We start from the raw sequence: 22766 nt of genomic DNA, 5'->3' as shown, positions 1-22766 counted from the left end.
ACCACACACACACACATAATCCCACAGGCAGCCCATTTAAAGAGAGAACAAATAAATAAACAATCTAAGGTACAGGTTGGATGATCCTATACAGAGAGTGATCTACGTATAGCGGAGCGGCTGGATGGTGGTTTCTGGTTCTGCTGCTGTTTGGATGAGAGGTCAGACGACGCTGTCGCAGTGGGATGCTGGGGGGGGGGGGGGGGGGGGGGGGTGACGGGGGGGTTAGGAGGAGGAGAGGTGCTGCTGTGAGGAGGCCGTGTGAGTGAGGTATGGATGGCGAGTGAGTGTCGGTCGGTCGGTCGCACTTTCCGTGCTGTCGGAACGGCGGGGCAGGCAACATGCAAATACTATAGCGACCATATTCACACGACGTCATGCTTCAAGCACGACATCCTGAGGCAAAACGGTCGCCGTGTGAATATGACTGTCTATCGTTCGGCTTAGTGGGGGTGATGGGAAGTGGGTGGGGTAGGAGAGTGAGTATTGGTGCAGGAAAGGATGTGAGGGGGGGGTCATTCCAGGCAGGGTGGAGGAAGAAGGAGGAGGAGGGAGGGGTGGGGGGGTTGATGGGTGTCGTCGATACTCACTCGTACTGCTCCGGACACATGCTGATGAGGGTGACAGGACTGTAAGAGAAACGGAAGTTGGGGGAGGAGGAGGGATGGGGAGGGGGGGAGGAAAGGTATACCAGATCACATCTTTTAGGGTCACGTGGTTCTCAAACGTTGTAATGTCAAGGACCCCCCCCAAATCGACATTAGGCCGAGGACCCCCCCCCCCCCCCCCCCCCGCCCCCCCCCCCACCCGGATAGAGGATTTATTTTACGGCTCTAGCAGTGATTCCGAAACATATTGATTTCATGGACCCCCAGCTTCACAATGCATTACACTACGGACCCTGATTTAATGGCATTTCTATCTCTGGGACCCCAATTTATATTGTAAAGTCACTGTTAATTTAACTCTGAGAGTGTACAAATGGAACCTAACGGGTCCATTTGGTTCCACCCATAAGGGTCCATTTGGTTCCTGGTCTATTTTAGCTATAGGCACCCCCTGGAAGTACCCCTAGGGGTCCCCGGGCCTCACTTTGAGAACCAATGTTTTAGGGTCACGTGGTGGTCACTCAAGAGGGTTCACACCAACGGTCAAACACACAGGAGGAGGGAGGCACGGGAACATGGACAATGGGCTATCTTTTTTTTTATCTGCGTCTGTCCCATCCCACACAGCAACGGAATGGCTGGACTTGACGCAGCCAGAGAGCAGGGCACATAAAAACAACAATGCCACTGGATGCTGTGCTGATGTAGCCTGGCTAATAAGCCAGACTCAAATCACACTGTCGTGTGGTATTTGAGTCTGGAGATGCTGTGCATGGATCTTGTTTCCCGGGGGGCGGGTTCAAACATTTTCTCTTTGACGCAATTGGTCAGAGCTACTGTCAGTCAAAGGTCTCAAGCATTGAACGTCACTGTACCAAAGCCCGCCCATATTGCATACCGTGTCCCGATTGGCCACACCAGTTCTCTGGTGTAGGAAATGGGCGTACAATTGAGCCTCTCCAGACCGTAATCCGCCGGCAGGCAATTTTGTTTTGCCAACGGCTGATTCGGTCTGGCTTATTAGCCAGGCTAGTGCTGATGAGCGTCTGTGTCTCAGGGAGGAAAACCTCGCTCAATTCTTGAAAAAGTATTGAGGTTGAGAATAAGCGTGTATGGATTGTGGATGCTACTGGAAAGCATTGTTTTCGCTGAATTAGGCTTGCAACAACACCAGCATATACAGAGTAAGCTGCAGTCTTTAAATAGGTCCCAATTCCTGCTGCCTGTTTTTCCATTGCATCCCTGCGGGATGTCCCAAAATAGCCCATCACGATACAACTCACTTCCAGTCTCCTTATCCATATTAATGAGATGTGCACGAAGACAAATACATCTCTTATACCAGTCATTAAGTTATTTCGACATAATCAATGACCCACTGAAATGCCAGAGGCTTGTGCCTTTGTAGTTTCCACACTGATTACTGGTAGTAACCGTGTGTGTTAGAGGCGTGGAGAAAATACCATTTGCATGTAGCTTTAAAGAGTTCGGTGCAACGAATTAACAGATGGTAAAAATAGAACAGAAGTCTTGTTACTTTCCTGGCGGAGGCGGATGGTGAGAGGATAATAGGAGAGGAACTGTGAGGACAAACGGAGGACAGCGGAGAGAGGGATTCAAACTATGGCGGAAAATGTTCGTCGACTACCTTTTTACACTGAGGAAAACTAAATAGAAACTTAATTAAAGGTATATTCAGTGATTTGACTTAATCTAAATATCACTTATTTTTTATTTTTTTCTGGATAATCCTCCCTACTATAGAGTGTGCTGACCACATAAGGAGTCCCACCCTGTCCCCAGTGAGCCCCTGGGGTCAAAAAACCCTAGTTTCAGTTTTGGTGGCGGGTGGCAAAGCCTTCATCCAATCAGGATGAGAGGGGCCTTCCTCCAATCATGATCGAGTGGGGTGCACATGCTGTTGGCCTGTTGCACTTCCCCCCACTGTAGAGCGTGCATGTGCACATTTTGTTACCGGGGCGGACTGGGTGGTTTTCCAAATCACTCAAATCACTGAATGCTCCTTTAAAAAAAACTAAGCTACAATGACTAAAACTAAGACTAAATATATTGACAATTTTATCAACAAATAAAAACTAGACTAAAAGGTTAGGAAGGGACTAGTGGACAATTCATTTTACATGCTGACAATATTTTCGGCCAGTGCAAAATCAGCCATTACGACGGCATCAGGGCCCCGCCAAAATATATTTTAGTCGACTAAATCAACTGTAGATTTAGTCGACTGAAACTAGACTAACACTAAAACATTTCAGATGACTATTCAACTATTGAAGAGAAGACTTCCGCACACTCGACTTACTTAACACATTGTGTGCCAAAACTTTCAAAAAAGTAACCCAGGGTGCCCACTTTTTACATTCATTTTTTTCCCGCTAAGACGTCCACAGACGTCTTGGGCACCACATAGCGGGATTTCCCAGGACGTCTGTGGACGTCTTGGGCTCACAACCTGTTTTTAACAGCAGGTGCGTAGGCGACAAAGCGTGTGGGAGAAGGAGGGAGACCTGCACACTGCCACTTGCTGCTTCAAGAGCTTTTTTATTGAATGCCAAAGTGCAACGTTTCCGTCTTTCGATGAAGGTCGAAAGACTAAAACGTTGCATTATTGACCGGAATCCGGATGTGAAAGAGTTGTAATTTGCTCAAATCCTGGCGGCACAAGCTAACTACCATCTGTGGCCACATGGGACCAGTCAAAGAGTTAAAGGAAGGAACGTAAATTGTGTTTGTTTTTCTCTCAGTTCTCTCTCTCTCTCTCTCTCTCAGACCCTTTTGCCACCACGGCAAACCAAAAACTGTGTGTTGAATTACAGATGGGTGCAATCTTGTGTAAACATCAAAGGGAACCGTCAGGGGGAACAGGGGAGAGTAAGACATGATCGAGGCAAAGAGTCAGAGAACAAAGTTATGAGGCTGCGCTGCGGCAGAAAAAGGGCTGGAAGAAATGAACCGTGTCAGGAGAAACATAAAAGAACGCATGAACATCAAGTATAGAGAGAGTGAGGAGAGAGTCAGAAGGCAGAGACCTTGGGAGCTTACGGTCTGACAAATGCCTAACTTGTTGTGGATAGTGCAGTCAGATGAAGGCTTTCTGGAGCCAGTGATGGACAGCATACCGAGCAGAGCTACAGTATACGTTCACATTTCACCGAGGTGAAATGTTTGCCAAGGCCCAAAAAGCAGCCCGTGATACAATCAGACTATACGGCTTGGAGAGTTTCAAGACGCGGTCCTTTCAATAGATCATCACTCTAGCTGATTAATCCCATAAAAGCCCCCCCCGACGGCCACAGCGATTTAGCCTTAGATGACACCAGGACTGCTCCGTTTGATCCGTTTACACTCAGCGGAGCCATTCGTCTAGCAAAACAAATGAAACAATATTTAATCGTTTATTTTGAGTCTTTCCATTTAACCCATTTAAACCTGACACCAGATTCTACAAATGTCTTCTAAATCATGACCGTTTTCTGAAAAAGCTATGTTTCTATGTCAGTCGTTCTTCGATGTTTCAAAAATAGCAGACCTACAAGCTCGTAGCGCGCCACTCGGTGGCGCGCTACGAGCTTGTAGATCTGCTATTTTCCAATAGCTAAAGCATAACATAATGCTGACACCAAAAGGGGTTCCCGCCCAAAATGGGTTAACCCATTTAGACCCGACACCAGATTCTACAAATGTCTTCTAAATCATGACCGTTTTCTGAAAAAAAAACATATGTTTCTATATCAGTGGTTCTCAAACTATTTCATGTCAAGGAGCCCCAAAATTATATGTAATCGGCCGCCGACTCCCATCTGAAAATGTGTTGTTCCAGGGACCCCCCCCCCAGAAGTAAAGATATGACATACATCGATGTGAAAGAACATATATATTCAAAGATTTGCACGTTTGACACATTTTCACGATCTTTCTAAAATAGCAGATCTACAGATCTGCTATTTTTCAGCATCTAAAGTTTAAAATAATGGTTAAAAGCTACAAGGATACACGTCCTCAGGTCTAAATGGGTTAAATGGCATAATCCAAAGAAGCCAACGCTGGCTGACTCAGTTAGAAAACAAACAAACAAACAACCAGACATATTAGACATTGACAGGTCACTTTGGTAGCACTTGGTAGAACAGAGAACAATGTCCTGGCCATAGATTTAATGCCTAGCCGATATTAAACAAATGGCAACACATCCATCTTGCCTAAGAGACAGAACCACAACAACATGCCGCTTCTCAGATTCAAGGAGAAGGGCATTTCCATTTGTAAAGTCTTGCTCAAATGATGGAGGGAAGTGGAGCCTTGTGCCAACTGGCTTCAGAAACACCGTCTACAGTATATAGCGTTATTGCTGCTGGCATTGGCCTGCCTTACAGTACCTTATGAAACCCTGCTGCCTCATTGGCCTGCCTTACAGTACCTTATGAAACCCTGCTGCCTCATTGGCCTGCCTTACAGTACCTTATGAAACCCTGCTGCCTCATTGGCCTGCCTTACAGTACCTTATGAAACCCTGCTGCCTCATTGGCCTGCCTTACAGTACCTTATGAAACCCTGCTGCCTCATTGGCCTGCCTTACAGTACCTTATGAAACCCTGCTGCCTCATTGGCCTGGCTGCCTCATTGGCCTGCCTTACAGTCCCTTATGAAACCCTGCTGCCTCATTGGCTTTCCCCCATTTCTCTTTTTGAGTGGTGCAACCACTCCTATAGACAGCTATGTGTGTCCCTGGCTGTGTCCGAGCACGAACATAGCATTTGGTTGGTTTTCACAACCACTGTGTCACTGTTGTGTAGCCTGTGCAGGAGGATGCTAAACGCACACCAGTCTTAGTAGTGGTGCCAGCTCTGCCGAAACGTTGGTTTTTACTCTGCATCCTAATAAATAATCGGCTCTTTGGCTATCAGTGTGTGCAGCCACTCTTTTGTCTTTTTAAGACTTAACTGTTGTGTAGCCGCGCGCGCACACGCACACGCACACACACACACACACACACACACACACACACACACACACACACACACACACACACACACACACACTTCACATTTTATATCTCTAGAGATGTTTTCGAAACAAATATGCTTGACTCTTCTCTTTCCCACCACCAAGTACCTCAAAATGGCAACTCTGAAATCCTATGATGACAAACATGTTATGCACTTAAAACAAGAGGTGGCAGAACGATGAAAGGAAGAACAATATCAGTGAGTGGGTGAGTGAAATAATTATACAGTGGGCGCTCTATTTTTCCCCATTTTCACATTGCAAATGACAACTTGTCTTCTCTGTCACAAGCTAACTACCATCTGTGGCCACATGGGACCAGTCAAAGAGTTAAAGGAAGTAAATTGCGTTTGTTTTTCTCTCAGTTCTCTCTCTCTCAGACCCTTTTTTGCAAATGACAACTTGTCTTCTCTGTCAAAGCTAGTGTGACTAAAGACTAAAGCAGGACACGTTCGACATGAAGTCATTTCAAATTACGAATTTCCATAGAAAAATAAGTTTGCGCACGTCGGCACCAATGACTAATTTCCAACAAAAACACAGTAGGAATATTCTTATGCATGGATCATAGTATTGCCGTTCGGACTGCCTATGAACCCTTTTCTTATGCTGGTGAAACATGTTGAACGTAGTATCTCCAGTCCTGTACGTTTTTCATATCAAGATTATTGATACCACCATTTTGTTGAGCCTTTCAGGCCCAACAAAAATCACACCCGTGTGAACTGAGTGGTGTAAGGTCTTATATAGACTGACCAGCTGTGGTCTGACGTAATGTCTGACGTAAGGAAATCACACCCGTGTGAACTGGGTGACCATAGCAACCATGCTCATTTTTGAGTGGTGTAAACCACTCCTACAACTGGCTTTGTTAGTCTGTCTGTCTGTCTGTCTGTCTGTCTGTCTGTGCTCAAAAAATTAGCACGGTTGCTATGGTCACCCAGTTCACACGGGTGTGATTTCATTACGTCAGACAATACGTCAGACCACAGCTGATCAGTCTATATAAGACCTTACACCACTCAGTTCACACGGGTGTGATTCTTTTTGGTACGGACAGACACGTAAACTAACAAAGCCAGTTGTAGGAGTGGTTTACACCACTCAAAAACTAAAGAATATTTTGTTATTGGTGGATAAGATTGTGTCCACAATTCCATGCTGTATTGATGTGGTACCATAGGAGAGATAACAGGCAAATATTGATCAAAATAACAATTATTCTACATTCTTTAATTGTGTAGACTTCTTCTAGTAGTAATGCAGATGTTTAACAATAATTTGTTAACCAATAACTCTGCGTCATTTAGCTGGGGACCACCTGGAACCCCCTCAAGGACCACCGGTGGTCAACGGATCACTGGTTGAGAACCACTGGCCTATCATATTACTCTAAACTGGACACCCATTAGAAACAGGTCAAAGGAGCAACGATAACATGTGTTTATTGTGTTATCACAACATTCATACTGTTGACCAGCTTCAATGTGGTAATAATATTTGCAAGCTATAGCAATTCCTTCTCTTTTCAAATAGGAAACAGACCACCTTGGAGACTCTGTCTGAAGCTAGCCTCGGAAACCCAGACGTGAAGCTAAGCCAACTATTAGTCTGACTTCAGATTTACTGCTCAGCTCTGCAACAGAGGGTTAGGATGTGCCATAAATATGAGAATTGAATGGATTCTGTATCCAGTGGCACCAGGAGCTCAACAGATCGTCACAGACCTGACCCGTAGTTTGAGTTCACGGATTTAGAAAGAAGAAAGAAGTGCATACTCCGACTTCCTTCTGTTCATAAAGCTCTGGATTATACACAGACCTTCAGCTCCCTGTGGACAGCCCAATGTCCGCAAGGCCCATGGAAGAGAGAGAGAGAGAGAGAGAGGACATGCCAGGGGGAGAGAGGACAGGCGAGGGGAGAAAAGGGATAAAAAAAAGGGTAAAAAAGAGTCCTATATTTCTCCAGGTCTCCATTTCCTCCTGCCACGCTTTAAGGATTTCCACGATTCGCCACAATTTCTCTGCCTTTTAACCCATATTTGACCTGAGATCAGATTCTAAAAATGTCTTCTACATCCTTAGTTTTCTGAAAAAAAGCTATGTTTCTATGTCAGTGGTTCTTCGATTTTTAAAAAATAGCAGACCTACAAGCTCGTAGCGTGCCACTCGGTGGCGCGCTATGAGCTTGTAGATCTGCTATTTTTCAATAGCTAAATTATAACATAATGTTTAAAACACCAAAGGGGGTTCCCGCCCAAAATGGGTTAAGAGGCATTTATCAGGCAGACAGCATTGCAGGAGTCATTTTTCAGGGGCGAGAAGGAGAGAGGAGGAGGGAAGAGGAGGAGAGCCGCGGAACGCGATGCGATGACTAGCCGAGCGCAATCCATCTGCGGCGTGGCAGCCCTTTGAGGGAATAGGAGACATAGACTCATACATGCATGCACCGTCCTACGCCGCTCCCTGGGGGGTCACTTTGTTCATATAAAGAGAGAGAGGGGAAAGCAGGACGAACTGATAGATGGCAACAGGCACCGAATGCACTCAATACATATAATGGACCACAATGCCCCTTTAGGCTAGTGGTTAGGATGTTGTTGTTTTTTTTTCAATGCAGGCTCGATTCCTGGGTGTTGCATACAGACAGACAGACAGACTGACAGACAGACTGACAGACAACAAAGAAACGGGGCCACAGAAGTCTCAGATGTTTTCAACCAGTGGTCCGGGGACCACCAGTGGTCCTTGTGGGGGCTCAGGTGGTCCTTGTGGGACCACCAGTGGTCCTTGTGGGGGCTCAGGTGGTCCTTGTGGGACCACCAGTGGTCCGGGGACCACCAGTGGTCCGGGGACCACCAGTGGCCCTTGTGGGGGCTCCAGGTGGTCCTCGGCTAAATGATGTAGAGTTGGTAACCAAATGGATCCTTATACATGTGGATCTTTAGAGTGTCAAATGAAACCAAATGGACCCGTACGGTTTCATTTAACACTCTCAAGAGTTACATTATTGTTAAATAATTACTTCATTTAGTCTACAAGAGTCTACAAGAAGTCTACACAATTAGGGAATGTAGAAGAATTGTTATTTTTCGCCAACAGCATGGCATTGTGTGTCAACGATAACAACATATTCTTTAGTTTTGGGTCTGAGAGGCTAAATGTCATCCAAACGGTTGTCCGTGGCTCAAATGCTGAATAAATAATGGGCCTCGACATGAAAAAGGTTGAAAAGCACTGGGTTAGCATAACCCAGAACGCGCGCACACACGCACGTACGTACGCACGCACGCACGCACGCACGCGCACGCACGCACGCACGCACGCACGCACGCACGCACGCACGCACGCACGCACGCACGCACGCACGCACGCCGACTTCTCCCTGCCTGCCTGGGGGGGGAATGAATGATCTGCATAATGTTTGGCCAGTTAAACGGCGTTCCTCCGGGTGATTTATGGCCAGAACAGAGGTATAAATCAGGGCTTGTCACCATGGGGGCTGGTGGTACAGAGGGCAGGAGATCTATGGTCTGGGACTGGCACCAGTAAACACTGGGTAGACAGGTAAATAAAACACATAACGTTCCTCAATATGGTGTGTGGAGAGGAATGGACGTGGATAGATCTCCTCTGATGCCAGGCCACTCGTCCAGTTGACACTCATGATGTGACGCAGAACCATTTATTTAAAAAAATAAATAATAATATTGAAATCAAATGAACATCAGACTGCCCATGGCGCCGCTAGACCTTTTCTGAAAGCATAACGTACCGACGAGGTTACGACCGGTTACAACCTTTTAGGCCCAACCCAAATGCTATACTTACGTCTCCATGTTGTCTCCCTCCAGTACCGTCTGGACGGGCAGGTAGCCCAGGCGAGGGTGTTTGGCAAAGTACTTCTTGGAGCGGAACTTGTTCTTCAGCACCTTGGTGAAGTCACGCATGTCCTCTCCCGATGTCGTCTGTGTCACGGTTTTCAGAGGGAGGGGGAGAGGGACGGAGAGAGAGAGAGAGAGAGAGAGAGAAAGAGAGCATTCATAATACTATACGAGTACACTTTTTTCCTGTGTAACATGATTTCAGTGCATTTGTGCCAAAACAAAGCACATGTTTTGCTAATGAGACAATTAGCAAAGTACATTTTCCTTGGGAGTGGTTTCTGCTTTCATGGCAAAAAACTAATTATCACAGTGGGAGAGAGAGAGAGAGAGAGAGAGAGAGAGAGAGAGAGAGAGAGAGAGAGAGAGAGAGAGAGAGAGAGAGAGAGAGCGAGCTCCAACAAGAGGAATCAGTGAAATACGGGGTTGTTTTCTCAGAGCGGACAGATGTGGCTAAATGAAGAGACTCTAATGAGTTCACACATGCCTTATTAATTAGTGTTCGCAGAGAACTTAATATGGCAGCTTGAGTGAACCGACAGCAACTATATATAGGGGAGAGGGAGCACGACAACATCAAGAGAGAGAGAGAGAGAGAGAGAGAGAGAGAGAGAGAGAGAGGATACGGTGCTTCTCAAAGTATAGGTTCCGGGGACCCCCCAAGGGTCCGTGCAAGGGTTCTACTGGGCACCCCAGCAAAATGAGGGCTTAAATAAGGGCTTACATTTATATTTTCCAAGCTCACATCTTTTCAAATGGGGATCCGTAGCCAAATTACCCCATTGATGTGTATTTACATATCAATTTCAGGGTCCTTGACAGCCAAATAACAGAGTGAGTAGGCTTATGATGTTATTAATGCTGTAGACATTTTGGCTAAGACACAGGTCAGCCAACAAAACGACAGGCACACTCGCGCCCCAAATTATTTCTGTACTCTTTCAAAGTGTTGAAATCTTCTCTACACACTTACACATACAGTAACTACAGTGATCTGTATTTCTGTGTTTTCAACACGACTCAAGAGTGAATAAAAACAAAGCAAATAATAAAGCAATATTGTGGCCATAATGGCGATTAGAGAAAGACGATGTTATTACATGACCATTCATGAGTCTCATGGTGGCCGTTATACATTTTTGGAAATGTGGGGGGGGGGGGGGGGGGGAGATAAATACATCTGTTTATGTTTTGCACTATCTGCCATGGTCCGTTATTCAATATACACTTTATACAGTATTCAGGCATACAACTGGAATAGAATTCTGTTTTTGATGGATGGTAAATATTATTGTATAAACTCTTTATTTTCCTCTGAGGAAATAAGCAGACACAATAAAAGGGAGGCGATAAAACGAATGTCGGTTGCTCGGCGGATGATATTGAAGAAAGAATGTAAGTTCTCCTCAATATATATATATATATATATATATATATATATATATATATATATATATGTGAATAGGGCCTCACAAAGACAGCAAGATTGTCATCATGTTGTCATTTTGTTGGCTGACAGCGTTGGTACTAAAACTGTAAAAGCCATTAAAAGTTTGTGCTGTGAGTGAGTTCAACCCAGATCATTTAATTAACCCATTTTGGGCGGGAACCCCTTTTGGTGTTTTAAACATTATGTTATATAACTTAGCTATTGAAAAATAGCAGATCTACAAGCTCATAGCGCGCCACCGAGTGGCGCGCTACGAGCTTGTAGCTCTGCTATTTTTTGAAAAATCGTGAAAATATTTATTTAGAAGATTTTTTTTTAAATGTTGAGGTCAGGCCTAAATGGGTTAATGTCTCAGAGAGTGTGGGAGAACATCAGGAACATCTCTTGAAGCAAGCTCTAAATTAAAAAAACCACCTTCGTTTCAAAGTGGGTATTTCGTGTCCTCAGATGAACAACGTGCCCACGTGCTCAAACTCCTCAATCACCGCCCACGTTCCGGACTTGTCCTGGCAACTTTGCCAGGAACACCGGTAACGTCATTATTTCACAGCTGTGGCGGGTGGGCTTTAATTTAATTTTCTTGGAAAATATATTTTTTTTTTATGTTTTTTTTTTTTTGTGGCTTTCGCCTTTATTTTATATATTTTATGGAGGGACAGACAGTAGGCTGACAGGAAATGGGGAGAGAGATGGGGGAGTAAAGGCCGTCGGGATCGGGAGTCGAACCCGCGGCACACTGCCAGACTGGATTGATGGCCAGATGATTCTGAGGGGCCACATGCACCTTCCCTTAATGCGGCCCGCAGGTCAATATCCAAACACTGATGTATTATTGATTTCAGCTGTTACTATTCCAAACATGACCCGCTTTAATTACTTACTACAGTCTATATTAGTGGCTTCATGACTAGAATTACAATGTTATTGTCTTTTTTATGTCCAATGCATTTCTATTTAAGTTCATGAAGTTAACTAAATGCATTTGAAATTAAATATCATTTTTACTTTTTGTGTGACATCAAAAAGCAAAAATACAAACAGGAACAGAAACAGGAAAGCACTCTTGGGCATCTGACATGAAGTAGCTCGTCTGTCTCTCTGTATGTGTGCCATGTTCATTTAAAGATAAAACTATTTCAGCAAGACCCCAACCTACCACCCTTTTTAAGTATTCCATGCCACTGTCTATCGCGAAGAGGTGAAATATTTCATTCTGGCAGAAATTGCATATAAATAGCTCAAAGAGGTGTGAAGGCTTTTACTGTTTGCTCGTGTGAATCCAATTTAAGCCGTGGGGCTTGCTGAGAGAGTTGACCGTGAGGGAAATCAGCAATATGGAAGGGGGGGGGAGAGAGCGAGAGAGAGAGAGAGAGAGAGAGAGAGAGAGAGAGAGAGAGAGAGAGGGCTCCATTTTCGTCACCGCTAAACCCCTTATCCCTAAACTTCTTTGTCTTTTTTTACTATTTTGCAAAACAATTTTGAATAGTTAAAATGGCCAGTCTACAAGCTCACAACGTGTCAATGTAAATTGGCTAGTTGAATTACTGAAACATGTTTTTCAAAATAGTAAAAAAGGGCAAAGACGTTTAGGGATAAGGGGTTTAGCTGTGACGGAAATGGAGCCCAGAGTGTGTGTGTGTGTGTGTGTGTGTGTGTGTGTGTGTGTGTGTGTGAGACTCGGGAGGGGGAGGGCATTGTTTTCTCACTGTTGGCAGTGATAGAAATGTGTGTATGTTATAATGGTTTGACTCAGACTGTTTTGCTTTTATGCTAGTCAGGTCTAGGCCAGACAAAGCCAAGTCAAACGTCAACCGATAATATACAGTAAAGGGTACATGCATTCACACAGTGAAGATCCATCACAAATTATGTTACTGATACACACTGACACTGAAATGGAAAATCCGTTTTTGCGTGAGCAAATGCAGAAGGGTAGAAGTTTGATATGGAAGTATACGGTATAAACCAAATATTACAAGGAAGGTGGAGGAGTGGGGGAACCCAGACACTTGCTGTTCGAGAGAGTATGCCCTATACATGAGAAATCGGGATGAGCATTAACAAAACCGACCACGATGTGTTTGTGTGTGTGCTTGCCTGTGTGCACCTTCATTAATATGGATGAGGGCAGAGTGTGAGTGTGTTGAGCACAGATATGTGTTGAGCTGCTTGCGTGCGTGTGCACGTGTGTGTGCGCGCGTGCGTGCGTGTGTGTGTTTTACCGGTGTGCAGTACTCCACCATGGGGTAGTTGAGCTTGTGGCCCTTGGCCGTTCGCCCGGAGAAGAAGCAGTTCTGACACACATCATAGTTAAAATGCTTCAGACTGCGATACCTAGAGAGAGAGATGGGGAGGGGGAGAGAGAGAGAGAGAGAGAGAGAGAGAGAGAGAGAGAGAGAGAGAGAGAGAGAGAGAGAGAGAGAGAGAGAGAGAGAGAGAGCATACTGTAGGTGCAATCTGTGTAGCTTCTGTCATCTCAGCAGGCATACAGTATGTATTGTACAGTGGTGGAAAGAAACAAAGTACTTTTACTTAAGTACTGTACTTAAGTAAATGTACCACTACATCTCAGATCCACATCATATTGTACTTCTACTCCACTACATGTATTTGAACATGTTAGTTGCTAGTTATTTTGTACATTTTGATTATTATAATATACATATTGACCATTTGAAAGTAGCAGATCTACAAGCTCACAGTGTGATCTTGTAGATCTGCTATTTTCAAAAATATATTTGTATACATTTGAAAACTTGAAATGAGACATTTTGCATAAAGAGTATACTTTCTTTCTACTTTTGGTACTTAGATACAACATGTGATCAGTACTTATCCACCACTGGGATTGTATTGTATGTGTGTAGAGTATATATCACTCATCTTTACAGTACGACTAATCTACATTTTTCACTGTCCACACACATTCTTGACAGACATTCTAGATTTCCCAGCAAAACCCGTTTGTCAGTGTCCCAAAAAAACAAACAACAGCAGCCAGGCAGGATGCCATTTAACAGCTAAATTGAGACATAAGGAATTCAAAGTACAATAGCTCATGTATTTTATCTCTCTCTATCTCTCTCTCTCTCCCCTCCAGCCCTCCCAAGGTTAGCTGACTGATGAGTTACGAGAGGGAGCCATACATCACATGGGGCGCAACATCGCACACTACAACTGGCACGTCAAACGCACCATTACCCACCGACGCGCGGCATATTACTACACACGGGAGAGGGGGGGGGGGCTGGGGGAGGTCCCTGATTCACCTTCACATTAGTAAAGAATGCCACGACTCCCTTTAAACCATTAAGACCTGAGCTCGATTAAAAAAAAAAAAAAAAAGGATTCTAAATCCTAACAGTTTTCTATGTGAGTGGTGCTCAACCTTTTTTATGTCAAGGACCCCCAGAATGAATGCACCCCCCCACCCCCCCCACCCCCCCGGAAGCAAAGATTTGAGTTAAAAAAACGTTTGCTGTGAAATAATACATATTCAAAGATTTGCACCACCTTTTCACGATTTTTCAAAAGCTCGTATGAGCTTGTAGATCTGCTATTTTGTCAATAGCTAAAGTATAACACAATGCTTTAAAACACCAAAAAGGGGTTCCCGTCCTGAATGGGTTAATTAATGAGTTTATCCGGTAATTAACAGCCTCTTCTCGTGACGGGATCCATATTAGTCAGCGTGCCGTTGACGAGGGAGGGAGGGAGGGAGGATTGCTACGCGGTCCACGTAGCAACGTCCACTTGGACAAAGTCCCCAGACCACGCAGAGTTGCCTGCTCTGCATTTCGTCCCCTCCCCGCCCTCCCTCCGCCTTTCTCCCACTCCTCTCTCTCTCTGTCCTGGACCGGCGCCGTCTATCCCCGCTCGCCTCTCTCTCTCTCTCTCCGCTCCATCCATCACTGACATCGCCGGTGGAGGCTCGTGCTTCGTCAAACGTCCGACTGTGTTTTCCCCTTCGCCGAGATGGGGCGATCCGCGAGGAGACAACTCCCACCCATACATCACTCCACCCGCTTTACCGTGATGCCATTATTCCCTGCCTCTTTTTTTTTTTTTTTTACGTAGATTTGATTTATTCACTTGTTGAATTTCATTGTATTGCATTCAGCCTTATAATTAGTGCCGTTTTAATATTGTAAAATGGTGCATATATATTGAGTGTGTGTGTGTGTGTGTGTGTGTGCATGTGCGCATGCGTGAGAGAGAGAGCAAGTGAGAGAATGAATGACTTGAGTGTGTGTGTACCTCTCTGGCTCTCTGTTGCTGCCCAGTGCTGAGAATTTGTCTTTCAGCACTGGACAGCGCCACTGCTCATATCAGGGTATCAGTGGGTGCCAAATGCGAGGACATGTGTGTGTGTGTGCACGCGTACGTCTATGTGTAATTCTCCTGATGGTATTTAGTCAGAGGCCTATCGGTTGCTGACATTTAGATAAATGTCTGCCCTCCAGAGCTGCCCTGGCCTTTCTGCTCAACCCAGAGAGAATACTGCAGATGCTGCACGCACGCACGCACGCACGCACGCACGCACGCACGCACGCACGCACGCACGCACGCACGCACGCACGCACGCACGCACACACACACACACACACACACACACACACACACACACACACACACACACACACACACACACACACACACACACACACACACACACACACACACACACACACACACACACACACACACACACACACACACACACACACACACACACACACACACACACACACACACACACACACACAGTGTGTGTGTGTACACCCACACGTTTCTGCATCTCAGCTGGTTTCTGTGTAAACAGAATTGCGCAAAGGCAAACAGCAAAGAGGTAAATGCCAAAGTCTTTCTGATCCTGAAACCATTGATCTTTCTCTGTGCGTGCGTGCGCCATGCGCCATGCGCGTGTGTGTACTGTGCATGTGTGTGTGTGTTTACCTGAAGCCAACGATAGGACACTCTTTACAGATGTTACACTTGGCCTGGTGCTTGGCCGTCTCGGCCGCAGCCACTCGGTGCAGCACGGGCAGCCAGACCATGGACTGAGGCTCCAGACGCATCCAGTCCACAAAATGCCTGGGCTCCAGCTCCACCTTGTTGGTCACCTGGGAGGGGAGGAGGAGGAGAGATCCAGTGGAGCGCCGGGAGTTAGAATAGGTTGGTTGAACAGAGTACAGTCAAACACTTGGCCTAAAAGGAAAGCACCAAACAAAAAGTCCTCGTTTCCATTCGGTCCATATGCGTGTGTGTGTGTGTGTGTGTGTGTGTGTGTGTGTGTGTGTGTGTGTGAGTGAGAGGGGTCTAAAAGGAGACGTGATAATTTCCTCTCCCTTAGGCCTACTGAAAGGTGGATTTTCAGGCCTGTTTTGAAGGATGCCAGTGATCTGCATTTTTTTGAGGGAAGGGGTGAGGGCATTCCACGCGTGTGTGACGGTGTTGGCAGAAGCATTCAAATGAAAAGTTTAGTGAACAATTTAACATTTATGGTTAGCGTGAATTTGTGTTGTGTGAGGAAATTCCATTCCATTCCATTTGTGTAGCCACACAGTGAAGGGAGACCATCGCGTTAGCCTGCGGTTGTTAACTGAGCCTAATAAACATACAAACTCATTAAAATGACAATACCCTCAGTTACAGTATGGGGTTTAATTGCGTATATAATGTAAATACAGTAATTTTTTTTATATGAACTGCTTATTCGATTGTAGGAGCTGAACATGTGCGACAATAAACATTCCTAATTGATTTTCTTTAACACCCTTGTTGCCCTTGCATGCTGCAGGACCACAGCCTTGGTGTTTGATGATGTGTCCATTTCCCTGAGAGTTACTAGCCACGAAAAGCACTCGTAAAACTTCTACACCAGGGGTTCTCAACCCGTGGGTCGCGACCCCTCGGGGGGTCGCCAAATTATTTTAGGGGGTCCCCAAATTATTTTCCAAAAAATATTTTTTTTTTTTAAATTTTATTTTCAGGATTTTTCAAAAATAGCAGACCTACAAGCTCGTAGCACGCCACTCGGTGGCGCGCTATGAGCTTGTAGATCTGCTATTTTTCAATAGCTAAATTATAACAATGCTTAAAACACCAAAAGGGGTTCCCGCCCAAAAGGGTTTAAGGTTATTGTAGCAGTCAATTTATATTGGGGGTCGGGAGGGGGCGGGGCGGGGGTCCCCGGCCAAAAACGTTGAGAACCCCTGCATTAGATGATGTTACAAGAATAAATGAGCAGAAGCATCGTCAAAAGGATTGGTGTTTGGCTACAGAAATATAATGAGACCATTAGATACTCAGCCATGGGCTTTGGAACCGCTCAAACCCATGGAGGGGCGGGAAAGAAAACATCTCACTGCTGACCTTTCCATATTCCTTGACACATTTAGAAAGGGCAGCGAGTAAACGGTGGATACGAGCATAGATCTGCCAAACAGCATACATTATGGATTTGGATCTTGGAGGAGCGTTATTATCTTCAGAAGCGACCATTCAGTGTATGCGTAGCACCGCATGTGAACTCTTCTTGTTAACTGTACATTTGCACATGCAGGGCTCTACAATTAAAACCATTTTCCCTACCAATCACGAGTTACATGAGTTATTTTTTCATCAACGTTTTTAAAAAAAAAAAATTGTGGCTTTCGCTTTTATTTTTTATATATTTTATAGAGGGACAGATAGTATAGTAGGCTGACAGGAAATGGGGGATGACATGCAGTAAAGGCCGTCGGGATCGGGAGTCGAACCGGCGGCCCGCCGGTTCGCGGCACACTGCCAGACTTGGGCTACCGGCCAAGGTGCCTGGACCGCTGAGCCACGGCCCAGGCCTTTCATCGCTGTTTTTAAAAATGTTTTAAGACTTACAGGGTTTTCCTCTGACAGAGTGGGATAGGCGACGCGTTCGGATGACGTAACCGGAAGAAACATCAGTCACACTGGCTTGCCTAGGCTTCTGGGTAATTGAGAGCACAATGTAAAGTCTATGCTATGGCCAGTCATGGCTCCGCCCGTGCTTCCTATAGTTCCCCGTTGCTGCTGTTGTCCGGACCGCGGAAGATTTTCCAACACAATTACAAACGATCACACCATTTTAAGGCGGATTTTCATGAAAAGGAACGATGATCGCGGCCGAGGTGGTTCTTCAAAGGTTAGTGAATAACAACGGCAGTCAGATGGGGATTGTCAAATCTCCATTTTTAACAGTCTTTTATTATGTATTTTATTATGTATATATAATTATATATATACATAATTTATGAAACTTCATGCTCTCTGGTGAATCACTGACTTTTTAAGAAGAAGGCCCTTCTTCTCAAGAAAACTAAATGAATTTACCAAGGATAGTGGCGCGCTACACAGCTTTTCTAAAGGTGCCCTACAGCGTGTCTTAACTTGTTTTATGACCGTATGGTAGCCGGGTAACATTTCTCGACAAGAACAATAAATCCCTTGAAAGAACAGTAAGTCAGACCCCTTATGCCACCCATTTTCTGGAAGATTTGTCCTCGCTTCCCCTGCTACCGTGCCATAAAAAGAGAATCATTAAAGTTTGCAAAAATATCTTCTTTCCAAGCATTACACGCTGCTAATAACTCTAGCACTGCCTCTAGCTGCCATTGGTCTGAGCACACTTCCATATCTGCCCTTGAAACAAAGAACCAACCTTCAAGCATGTACAGTATAAAGAATTACCCACGGGTGTCTGTGTAGAACCCATGACAGAGCGTCACGTCACGTGCGCGACTCAGCAGGGACGCAGAGAATTTCGCTTAATGAAGGCCAAAAAAAGATGTTGGCTACCATTTTTATTTGTGGCCACTGATACCCAAAACGACACTTTAACTACCGGTATGCAAATGTTTTCTTAACACTTGAATTGCCCGGAACTATTTAATCCATTACATTCATGCGCCCAGTCGATTTATAAACACGGACGCCTTTTCCGGACGGACCGGCCGGAAGTTCATGATGTTGTGTAGCAGCTAACAATAGCCACAGCACTTTAGAGTCGATCGACAACAACGGGAGACAAGAATAAATCTATCGAGACTAGCGACTGGACCGCGGAGCGCCGTCTAACACAGGATCTTTTTTCAGAAAAAGACGGGATGATTTAGATCGCGATTTATGAACGTTTTAAGATTTTCGTTTTCATCAGCTAAACAGAGGAGGGAGTTTTTTGATGATGTCTCACTCTTGCGCGTCACAGAGGAGAGCCCAGCAGGCGCGCCTGGGCTATACAGCCAGGCGATCCGTTCTCGTATCAATAAACTTCGTCTTTAGGACAATACTTCGTCCTGAGCGTCAGGCGTTATTAATAGAAAGGACAAAGAACTTCGTCCTGGGCGATGGGAGTGACCATGATGTGGGTGACCATGAATGGCAAATAATAAACCTCTTTCAGTTGCGCGCGCGTGCGTGCGTGCTGTTTTGAAATAAAATGTCAACATGATGCCTCAGAATGTGTACAAGTGTGCTGAGACTAAATGTCAGCCTAGAACTCTTGACGAAATCTTAAAGATCACACGTGTGGAGAGACGAGACAAGATGTGGGAACAATGTGCTCCGAAAAGGACAGGACAGATGAACCCAGTCTGGGTTCATCTGTTCGTCTGACTTCCACCAACATCTTCTGCTACACTTTCAGCGCCCCCTGGTGTTCATGTGAAATTACCGCAGGCAGCCAGGCAATATCTGTGAATTGGCGCAAAATACTTCCGGGGCACACAGCCCACTACAGCAAGAGGAGGAGCAGAAGGTTGTACGAGCAGCAGCCGACATGTCTTAGTTTTCACCACAAGCGGTAATATGCTGGGCACGATGTGATCAGAAACCACTATTTACATCTGAACGTCGGGCAGATTGGACTAAAACAATTTGAGTATTTTTCTGAGAAAACAAGCAGCAAATTGATCCTCCTGATGGGAAGAACGTAGGTGCCGTCTAGCAGCCTGGGCAGCACGAAAGGTTAGTGTTGAGCTTCGGCTGCTTGGAATTGATACAAACCTTACAACCCGCCATCTGACGGGTATGGCAACCTTCAAGGTTAAATCTTAACCCGTCATTTGACGGGTTCCAGAGCGATTTGGCGTCATGAGTGTTAAAAAAAAACACGAACTCTGCTGAATGTAAGGTATCGTACGTTATTCCAGTGGGCTAGTTGACTAGTTCAAATCAATATTTGATACGAATCTGCCCAACAGAAAACCTCAAAACTCAAATCCCATGACAGGGCTTCAGGCGGAACGTTTTGACAGTTCTTTCCTGTGATCATAACAAAAGGAAAGATGATAAAAGGTTGACTGGCAGAACACCCAGGGGGGCCTTCACTCCTCCATGCTTTATGGAGCAGGTCTGGACTTTATGCCTGCTGCCATCTCTGGACCAAAGTTTCACTTCTCCTCTTAACCCATTTCGAACTGAGGCCAGATTATGAAAATGTCAATTCTGAATCATGATGCTTTTCTGAAAAACCTATGTTTCCATACCAGTGGTTCGCAAACTACCGTATTGTGCCGAATATAACACAGCCCCCATTTTTCAAGACCCATTTGTGGAAAAAGAACATTGAAGAGTCAAGACCGAATAGTCTAGCCCCAGATTATAATACGACCCCGTTTTTCAGGATATTTCAAATTGGAAAAGAAAGTCTTATACTCGATAGGGTATTTCATGTCAAGGACCCACAGCATTATCTGAATTTGACCGCCAACACCCACCTGAAAATATGCTGTTCCAGGGACCCCGCAGAAGCAAAGAAGAATATATATATATTCAAAGATTTGCGCCACATTTTCACGATAAAAAAAAGAAGCAGATCTTCAAGCTCATAGCGCAGCACTCGGTGCCGCGCTTTGAGCTTGTAGATCTACTATTTTTCAACCGCAAAAGTTTAAAATAACGGCTAAACTGGTTAACAGCTGAAGCGACACGGATGTGTTCCCGTCCTGAAAGGGTTAAGCCCTTCCCTCTTCTCTGCACTCTGTCCATCACTCCCTCGCCTCACCTGTCTCCCATCCTTCCCTTCTCCTGGTATACAGTTGGAGGCCATCGATATTGTCCTTTTCTTTTTGCTGAGGTTTGCGTGATCTGCGCAAAACCCCTTTTGGTGTTTTAAACATTATGTTATAATTTAGCTATTGAAAAATAGCAGATCTACAAGCTCATAGCGCGCCACCGAGTGGCGCGCTACGAGCTTGTAGGTCTGCTATTTTTTGAAAAATCGTGAAAATATTTATTTCAGAAAACTGGAGGATTTAGAAGGATTTTTTTTTAAATTTTGAGGTCAGGCCTAAATGGGTCAAATGATAAGGGACAATATCGGTGGCACCCAACTGTATAGCAGTGCACATTAATTCTACGGCCTGGGAAGGGTGGGACGGAGGGGTGTGTGTGTGTGTGTGTGTGGGGGGGGGGGGGGGGTAGAGGGACGGAAGGATAAATGGAGGATAGTTGATGGGAGACTGCTGAACGAAGCCATATTTACGAGGGCCCAACCTGTTCATCACGGGCCCATTAAACGCAATGGACTGGGTTGACTGCCCGAGTGCCCGGCACTACAGACACTGGCAGGTCAGGTGGCACACTGCAGGCGTGCACGCGCTGTGCGTGCGTGCGCGTGCGAGCGCGCGGGTGTGCGTGCGCGCATGTGCGTGTGTGTGTGTGCGTTCGTGTGTGTGTGTGTAAGCACATTTGTGTCTCTGGGGGGTGCATGCCTGTCTGGCTTTATGATTGAATGATTAATGCGTGCAGGTACCTGGCACCATTGGTGATCAAGTGCGTGTTAAAAGTGTCTGCACGCTGCTTGGCCCTGCCGGCTGCCTCGCGCTGCACATGCATATTCATGTGACCAGTCACCATTATTACAGCAATGTGTGTTACTTAGCATCATCTGTGTTCTACAGTTATGCACACTGAGTACATATCAAATGTGGCAGAAAGAAAGAAAGAAAAAAGAAAGAAAGAGAAAGAAAAAAAGAAAGAAAAAAAGAAAAAAGAAAGAAAGAGAAAGAAAGAAAGAAAGAAAGAAAAAGAAAGAAAGAAAGAAAAAAGAAAGAAAGAAAGAAAGAAAGAGAAAGAAAGAAAGAAAAAAAAGAAAGAAAGAAAGAGAAAGAAAGAAAGAAAGAAAGAAAGAAAAAAAGAAAGAAAGAAAGAAAGAAAGAGAAAGAAAGAAAGAAATAAAAAAAGAAAGAAAGAAAGAAAGAAATAAAAAAAAGAAAGAAAAAAAGAGAAAGAAAGAAAGAAAGAAAGAAAGAAGAAAGAAAGAAAGAAAGAGAAAGAAAGAAAGAAAGAAGAAAGAAAGAAAGAAAGAAAGAAAGAAAAGAAAAAAGAAAGAAAGAAAGAAAGAAAGAAAGAAAGAAGAAAAGAAAAAAAGGAAAGAGAGGAGAGGAGAGGAAAGGAAGGAGGAGAGAAGGAAAGGAAAGGAAAGGAAAGGAAAGGAAAGGAAAGGAAAGGAAAGGAAAGGAAAGGAAAGGAAAGGAAGAACAGACCCACATGGAGGGTGAGTGGAAGGACGGAGGGACTATAAAGCTAGTCAGTAAAATGATGAGGTCCAGGACTAATGTTCAGTTTCCTGGAGGTGGAGGTGCAGGAAACGGGTAGGAATTCATAGCAGCCCAATTATAAGGTCTGGGCTTCAATTTATTGAGTTGTTTAAAGTGTAAACGTGAGGTGTTTCAAAACGAGCAAGAAATTGCAATCCCACAGGAAGATCAAGGATTGACGGTGACTATAATAGTGCAGTGGTTCTCAACCTGTGGGTCAGGACCCCCAGGGGGGTCCCGGG

General features: G+C 45.0%; 1 protein-coding gene across 1 annotated transcript in view; it reads right to left on the bottom strand.

Moving 5' to 3' along the window:
* utrn (utrophin) overlaps positions 1-22766 on the bottom strand; it is a 344298-nt gene that overhangs the window by 33601 nt on the left and 287931 nt on the right. Inside the window, exons 69-72 of the mRNA XM_079527087.1 lie at positions 15923-16089; positions 13189-13300; positions 9464-9600; positions 591-629 (exon numbers count right to left, since the gene is read on the bottom strand). Of these exons, the coding sequence (XP_079383213.1) occupies positions 591-629; positions 9464-9600; positions 13189-13300; positions 15923-16089 (455 nt within the window). The remainder of the gene's footprint in view (positions 1-590; positions 630-9463; positions 9601-13188; positions 13301-15922; positions 16090-22766) is intronic.

Source organism: Electrona antarctica (genome assembly GCF_951216825.1).
Source record: "Electrona antarctica genome assembly, chromosome: 17".
NCBI lineage: Eukaryota > Metazoa > Chordata > Actinopteri > Myctophiformes > Myctophidae > Electrona > Electrona antarctica.
This window is presented reverse-complemented; position numbering and strand designations above follow the sequence as displayed.